Genomic DNA, 8,502 nt, shown 5'->3' on the forward strand with positions numbered 1-8,502 from the left:
GTTTGAGACCATCAGTTGTGTTGTGCAGAGGTAGGGTTAGTGCACAGTGGAAAGCCCTATTTGACTACTGTTGTAATCCATATTATGGCAAGAACCACTCAACTCAGTAAAGAGAAAAGACCGTCCATCATCACTTTAAGAAATGAAGGCCAGTCGATCCGGAAAATGTCAAGAACTTTGAATGTCTCCAAGTGCAGTCGCAAAAACCATTGAACGCTATTTCCCCCCCCGGGAAAGGAAGAGCAAGAGTTAACTCTGATGCAGAGGATAAATACATAAGAGTTACCAGCCTCAGAAATCACAAATTAAAGCACCTCAGATTAGAGCCCACATAAATCATCGCAGAGCTGAAGTAGCAGACAATCTCAACATCCACTGTTCAGAGGAGACTGCGTGAATCAGGCCTTCATGGTCCAATTGCTGCAAAGATCCACTACTGAGGATGAACAAGAGAATTGTTTGGGCCAAGAAACACAAGGAAGACATTAGACCAGTGGAAATCTGTACTTTGGTCTGATGAGTCCAAATGTGAGATTTTTGGTTCCAACCGCCGTGTCATTGTGAGACGCAGAGAAGGTGAGCGGATGGTTTCTGTATGTTTGGTTCCCACCGTGAAGCATGGAAGAGGAAGTGTGATGGTGTGGGGGGGGGGGGGGGGCTTTGCTGGTGACACTGTTGGTGATTTATTCAAAATTCAAGGCACACTTAACCAGCATAACTACCACAGCATTCTGCAGTAGCCAGCAAAATATAAATCATATTTTTAACACTAGATAACTCCATATGTGTTCTTTTATAGTTTTTATGTCTTCAGTATACATTTACAATGTAGAACATTTTTTTTTTAAATATAGAATTTGAAGATGTGTCCAAACTTTTGACTGGTACTGTACATAAGTGCACAAATCATTTGACATTTGAAAAAAAATATTTATTGACAGGGTATTTTAGGAGACATTTTGGTGTGCTTCTTGATATCAAAAGAAATTCCTCATGTGGTCTGCCTCACTGCTAGAGTCATGACTTGGTGAGCTCCATCAGTCTGTGCAGGATGCTCCTCTGTCCGCAGCGCACCTGAAGGGCACGCTGCTGCCGGCTGCTCAGTCCCTCAGGTGCAGACCTTCCCTCCTCCCAGTCTCCGTAGGAACTCGCAGTCAGACGGGCGGCTTCATGAATTAGCCATTTCCACGAAGCATTTAATCCAGGGAGACCCTCGTAAGAGAAAGCAAGGGAAATCTCGTCTTCCTCATCTTCCTCCCATCCTTCGTGGTCTTTGAACTCTGAGAACTCCTCCTCTGACATGCACAGCACCTGAAGACACAAAAAGATTGTCCAATAAGCCGTTCCTCAAACTTCGTCAACAAAGTGCTCATGTTTTTACAGTTATGGTGTAAGCAAACTGCTCTGTTGCATGTCTCACCTTGAGCACAGAATGCAGCTCTGTATCTGTAAGGCAGCCCTGTTTGCCAAACACAAAGGTTGCTTTCTCTTGCATCAACTCAAGCAGCATCTCCCACTTCTCCTCCACCAGCTGCCGGGCCAGATCAGACTGAACACCTGGGAAAAGAAAAGGCAGATGAGGAGGGAGTGTTATCGTTTCTTCAACGCTTCTCTCTTGTGATACTGTAGTTTGCAAACTCTTAAAATACCTTGTGTTGCGACTTTGTAGAGGTTGATGATGGGAATGTCAACGGTGTCGTTGCTGTTGCTTTGATGTGGCTCCGTGAAGCCGTACATGTGCAGCAGCTGCCAGTTGGCCAGCTGCCCGTAAGTGTTAAACACCTCCTCGCCCTTATGAATGGGGCGAACGCAGACCATCTTCAAACTGTCCTGTGAAAAATTGAGAGTTCAGAACAATGTTAACTGGGCAGTTCATTCAAAGTTTCAATGTCAAATTCCCAGGTTTAAAAAAAAACAAAAAACACTTTGTGCTAGGGCTGTGCGATTATGGCAAAAATCATAATCACGATTATTTTGGTCAATAATTGATATCACGATTATTAAATACGATTATTCATTGACTTTGAAAACATCCATTTATTGAACTTTTAAATACAAATAATAATTTGAACAGTATTCTTTTACTGAGCGTATAATTCAACTGAAAAAACCAATACAAAAATTAATTAAATGATACATTTATATCTACATTTAAATAAATAATATCAAAAATAATAAATACCAATAAACAAGATCAACAAATATTTTGGAGCGCACTTCAACAAGCTACTAAACATATATAAATATGATAAATAGTGCACTGTCACAACCTAGCAAAAGCAAAATAATCGTTTTTTTCCGATTATGTTGTTTTCGTAATTGTGGCAGGCCAAATCGTAATTGCGATTAAAATACGATTAATTGCACAGCCCTACTTTGTGCACACATTTATGAAAAAAAAACTTCGATGGCCCCTCACCAGCGTAAACTCCAGAATAGCATTGTGATTAGACACATGGTTAAGCATGTCAGCCATTGGAACCATCATCAGTTGGTATGGGGTTTCGTTTTCTCCTCTTCCTCCTCCTCGTCATCTTTATCATCATCCTCCTCTTCCTGTGGCTCTTGGAAACTACAAAGAGGAGGAAGGTTAAAGGGATCTCAGGGTTACATTTCAAATGTAGAAGGACACAAAAAGAAAGATCTGGATACTTTACGTACAAAAGTGTTTTTCGGCTTGTGCTCACTAACCTGTAGGCCATGACAAAGGCCACAAGCTGTGTGTAGAGCTCCAGTGTGTGTGTGCCGGGGTTCCAGAGGTCAGGGTGCTTTCTGATGAAGGGAAGAACCACGTTTGTGTATTCCCTCTGGATGTTCGCCAGGTCTGTCTCTACAGCCTCTGGAATACCCGTTCCCCTCAGTAGTCCGTCCCTCTCCTCTTTAGACCTGAACGGATGAACTTTGAATTACTGTAAAGATAACTACAAATTAATATAACGTTTTTTATGCATGGTCCTTGTTTATCTAATATCAACTTTATAATGTAATGGTAGCTCCCTCAATTTAATTCATACCAAAAAAGTAAGATATTGTGGCAGCCCTGATCTTTACGATGGAGTTCAGATACAGATTTAAAAGTTATTTTTACCAGAACATGGGGTGGTCCAGTGTCTTGAAGTTGGCCCACAGAGACAGGTAGGGTTTCCATTGGGACTGCGAAGATGTATATTCATACAGCAGAGCCAGCAGCAGGGGAACCCAGCCCGACGAGCTCTCCAGAGATGACTTTTCTGTGAAAGGTAAGAGAAGGGGTTACAAACAGAGAGGAGCTTCAATCCTGGGAAAGCCTCTTATGTAATTATATATCACCTTTCTCCAGCACGGCAGAAACCTTGGTTGTTTCCTGGTGGAGAACAGCTGATCTGGGGATGGTGAACAAAACCTCCCCCTCCTCTATGTTGTCTTTAGCCAGCATCCCATACTCTGCCACTGTTCCCTCTTTACTCACACACACCTACACAGAGAGAGATGCTAAAACACCTTGCCAATGTAGATAATATGAAAGAAAAAGAAATCAGGGAATTAAACGGATCATATAGTTTGCCTGACTGTCAGTTGGCTCCAGAGCTTCAACATACCTTATGGCTGAGTCTCAGGCCGACTGTGTTGCACCACTGTAGAAAGTTCTGCAGCGGATTCATCTCTGAAACCGTATCCACCTGTTAGCGCATGGATACATCTTGAGTTATTAATGTGAGCAGGTATGTGTAACCTAGTGATACGGAGCTTTAGTTTTACTTCATACAGTGACAGTCATCTCTACCGCACCAACAGTGTAAACATTGTAACTACGTTAATAACTATGGCTAGATAACGTTATGTTAAGTCCATTGAACTTAACTTCACCGTACATAACAATATAAAACAACACATGAACCTGAAGCAGCTAACGTTACTCACACGTGAAGCTTGCTCTACGTTGTATGATATCTAAGTGATACAAACACACATGTACAAACAGCCCAAGATTAATCATCTTTGTTTTTTGGTTTGAAATTATTAAATTGTAACCTTGGGTCGTTTGGCTCCAGTTGCCATCGTGTTAATATAGTTCAAAACCGAGTACTTGGTAAGCACTGGTCCTGCTAGTGAATTAGCCGAAAGCTACTGGCACATGCGCCTGCGCCATGCGGACAGTGAAGAAAGCGTGGGTTAAGGTAAGACCCGAACGATGACTTGCAGGCAATTCATTTACATGACATGACAGGTAACAGAATAGTTTTTACACCATTGTTTTAATGGGGAAGTTTGTATAATATGACAATTGGTATGAACCATCATGAACAAGGACAAGCATTGTAATGATTTGTGACTATTCCAAAATAATTGGATTAGTTTAAAAGCTAAACTGTATCCGTAGGCTATATCTGTACAAATACATGTTGTTTTGATATACAATTTGATATTGTTCATTTATAAATGTTTACAATCATAGTTATGACTATTGGTTCTGAAATGTCTCAAGTGATAATTTGCTGTTTACTTAATGACCCACAAGGACGTGCTGTTCAGTCAGACGAGCATTTGACCTACAATCTGCCACATCATGACATGATCAGCTGTTGACCCCTATTCTCCTATCATCTGGCTCGTTGGTCTTCCCTAGGGGTATGATTCTCGCTGTGGGTTGCGAGAGGTCCCGGGTTCAAATCCCGGACAAGCCCTGTATTTTTGACGTACTTTACTAAGTCTGATAGCACACAGTCAGTTACATAAAACAGCTTAACTAGTATTGTCAGATGTCAATTGCACAAACAGAGAGAACTAAACTTTCCTCAAGTTTTAAAATAAGTATGCAGCTCTCAGATGATACAAAGGCACTTAGACATTAGAGCTCTCACAATAAATTCTTCATTTACAGTATTCAGTATTACAATCAGATCCAAATCAGAATTCCTAATTCATCCCGCAGAGGGGAAATTTACATTGTTACAGGAATGAGACGAATACAAATAGAACACTATTATATAAAAGGCATGCACATAGTATTTAAATTTTTTTTTTACAATTTACATAAGTACATACAGTATTCAAGTAGAATGTATTGAACACTTTCATTTATGATGAGACTTTATGAAAAGGACAGGCAAATGCTAAAAGGGCTCTGACTTCCTCCTCAAAGGTGTCCCAGGCTCTTAAACAAAATGTGCCCTACCTTTAACATGCCTCCTCATGATATGCATTGGCTTAATTTGAATGGAGAACACATAAAACATTAACAGCATAAGAATTTAGTAAATTGTCTTGCATTTAAATATATCCCTGCAGATGTCAATGTTAGTTAGCCAAAACAAAATAAAAGATGAAGCACAGCTCTATTTGAGAATGCTGTGAAAGCTGAGAGGAAAAAAATGCTGAATAGGTTTTTAAAAATGCTGTGGCTGCAGAGGGTGCTCTTTCACCAAATACATCGTGGGTCTTCCAGCTGCCACAGTCAGCAGAGAGAAGTTATACTGCAGTGTCTGGAGGAATGAAGGGTTGAGGTTTTGGTCTTGCATTCTTTTGTTCATATAGAAGGTTCGTTGGTCTAGGGGTATGATTCTCGCTTAGGGTGGCGAGAGGTCCCGGGTTCAAATCCCGGACGAGCCCTTCTTTTAACCTGTGGAGTGCAAAGTCACAAGAGCTATGATGCAAACGACATATAGCCAACAGTTTGATAGATAGATAGATTTGATGCAACCTACACAAGAAATAACAATGTGTTATAGTATAATTGTAACTCACATGAGCCAGTATCAAAGGACATAGCAACAGATGATGCAGCTGACACAAGAAAATAAAATGTTACATTTAAATTACTCACTGGCAATTTAAGTGTGGGTATTTTTTAAAAATGACTTAAACACTTAACAAAGTTCAAAGTCGTCACATTCTCTGCATACATCTCTACATTGTGTGCATTGAAAAACGTGTTAGCCTCAAGTACTGTGCTTGAAGTATAATTATAATAATATATATAAGATAAGATAAGATGTACAATAATGTGATCCCAATAAGTCCCGAGCCTGTTTTCCAGGTCTCAGGCTCGAAAATGACATTCCCATAACAAATGAACATAACTTCACTTCTAAAAGGGGTAAATTAATAATCTTTTTTCTCAAAGCAATGATAAACCTGTGAGTTGGATGTAGAAGAGTCAGAATCAATATAGATTTTTTTTATTTTAAAGTAAATTCAGATTGAACATAGTAAAAAAAATGTAAATTATTGTGTCCGTCCAAAAAAACAACATTAATGTTAGTAATTATTATGTATACTAACCTAATAATTAGAGGCTGGTGTGTAGGAGCGATGAAGCGTATATAGTAATGCGTTTTGTTTTAATATAAGATATTTGTTTGATCACCATTGATGAATTGGCTTGGGTCACATGGATATGGGCGGCACTCATTATAATCCTGTTCACCTGCGTGAGGTGTGTGTGTGGAAGAGAGGGTGACACAGGGTCGTTGTATTTGTTGTTGACCGCAAGTTTAATGATTGCTTTGATTATTATAACAATGTCTATGTCCAAGGAAAATAAGTTGATTATCCCAGTTTTCATTAAACCACATTATTTTGCAACAGAGTTTTTGATCTCAGCAAGTACTTTTTTGTAGCGTGTCACACAATAGTAAACAGGCCCGGCCTCAGCCTCTCAGCGACTTTGTTTGTTTCCTGCTGTCGCTATAGTGAGTTCAATTTGGTGTTGTGCATTTGTATCCAATGCTCATTTTCAGGTTATAATAAGTATTTTGTGCCTCTACAGTGACATGTTTATAAAAAAAAAAAAAGGTTTTAGGTTAGTGACAGTTTTAGAGTATTGGTGAATTCCCTTTATGTTGGAAGTGTGTCACAAAGAAACTTGCACTTTAAGATGTTTTAACATTTAATGTTCATTTCAGGTTCATATCAGTATTTAGTGTCTTGAAGAGTCCTCTCCTGCTGATGTTCAGAAAGATCTTAATGTTCAAAAAGCTCTTTATTTTTGCTCATACTGTCTGTGCTGCAGCACCTCTTTTCACCCTCTGTCCTATTTGTAAAATTAATTACAAAAATTAAATTAAATGTTATAATTCGTATGTATATCTGTTGTATAATGTATATTTATGTTTCTACTTGAAAAATAAAAACATTTCAGCATCTGAAGTGACTTCAAGCCTTGATCTCCTTTTATATACATTTTGGTGATGTTTAATGTTCTAAGTTCAGTCAGTAAGAAGTGTAAGGAGCTGGGGAACTTGTCATTATAATAAGAGTTAGAAATAGAAAACTATAGTTGACTTAACATGAAAATGTAAGTTCAATTGCTTGAAAACATGAGTCAACATAACTTGAATTTGTCAGTTGGTATAAATATAGTTAAAGTTATCCTAACTTAGAATTGTGAGTTAAGATAAGGTAGAAGTTAAAGTTGATTTGACTAGATAATGAACATTTCTTGAATCGATAATGTAAAATTGTAAGTTTCTTTAACTCAATGTATTAAGTTATAACAATGAATGATCATTAATAAAATAACTTGTATAACTTAACATTGTGAGTTGAAACAAAGTACATTTTGATATTAAGTCAACTCATAAGGCAGCCCTTGAACTTATGTTTTTAAAGGAGACATGTCATGGCCATTTCTACTGATCATAATTCCATTGTTGAGGTCTACTAGAATAGATTTATATCGTGCATTTTCCAAACTCACATTGGTTTCTCATACAGCATCTCTGTAAACTACGTGTATTCACTGAATTTCACTCTCTGCCTTTAACGGCTCGTTGGAGCTCCAATAGCTCCAGCCCCCACCCTCCCTGTGATCACAGTGTGCTCTGATTGGTCGGGACGTTGTGAATCGCGCCGAGCTCCGTGGAGGTGTTGTTTCCTTGTTAGCGATACACAGCGAAACACAGCCAAACTCATCCTGAGCACACACAAAGTCACAGCCGAAGTAAAAACAATAAGTGTGGCTTGATATTGAGTAAGAAAAAGGTTGATAAACGCTGTGAGAATGGGTCTGCAGAGAGAATTTCGCCGCGATCCCAACTGTCTGTTATCAGCCTGCAGCCAGGGAGGAGAAATCAGCAGAGCTGCCTGCACTGTGTGTGTGTGTGAGGAAGTCCGTGGATTGGTCAATTTGGACCAATCAGCGGGGGCTTAACGTAACGGCTCCGCGGACATAACGTAACGGCTCCACGGATTGGTCCATTTCGTTCCGGGTACTGGGTTACGGTCACCCCGTACCCGGAAGAATCAAATGGACAATGACGTATCTCCAACGAGGCGTTTTCGGGAGGTATTTTCTGTGTTAGAGTTTTACTCGCTACAGGGTGTACTTTGATGGTTTTGACTCTGCACACCGTTTACATGCATAAAAACCTTCATAACACACAAGGGGACGGGTAATAACCGGAAAAAGCATGACATGGGTCCTTTAAGTTAAAACACCCTATTTATTTTACAGTGAATAAAACCATCCCAGCTCTACTACAGGAAAAGGTCTTCTGCTGCACGTGCACGATACACCTGGAG

General features: G+C 39.4%; 1 protein-coding gene and 1 non-coding gene across 2 annotated transcripts; one reads left to right on the forward strand and one right to left on the reverse strand.

Moving 5' to 3' along the window:
* Positions 1 to 894: 894 nt before the first annotated feature.
* Positions 895 to 4,089, reverse strand: setd6 (SET domain containing 6, protein lysine methyltransferase). The gene is given in 9 exon segments (XM_034141118.1): positions 895 to 1,311; positions 1,421 to 1,557; positions 1,650 to 1,830; positions 2,420 to 2,488; positions 2,491 to 2,572; positions 2,692 to 2,886; positions 3,089 to 3,230; positions 3,310 to 3,454; positions 3,579 to 4,089. Coding segments are annotated over 9 exon segments (1,308 nt in total). The 5' UTR covers positions 3,642 to 4,089; the 3' UTR covers positions 895 to 1,017.
* A 1,427-nt stretch (positions 4,090 to 5,516) lies between these two features.
* On the forward strand, positions 5,517 to 5,589 carry trnap-agg. The gene has a single exon. It is a non-coding gene; the product is annotated as a tRNA-Pro (tRNA).
* The last annotated feature ends 2,913 nt before the right edge of the window (positions 5,590 to 8,502 follow it).

Source organism: Trematomus bernacchii, unplaced genomic scaffold (genome assembly GCF_902827165.1).
Source record: "Trematomus bernacchii unplaced genomic scaffold, fTreBer1.1, whole genome shotgun sequence".
Lineage (NCBI taxonomy): Eukaryota > Metazoa > Chordata > Actinopteri > Perciformes > Nototheniidae > Trematomus > Trematomus bernacchii.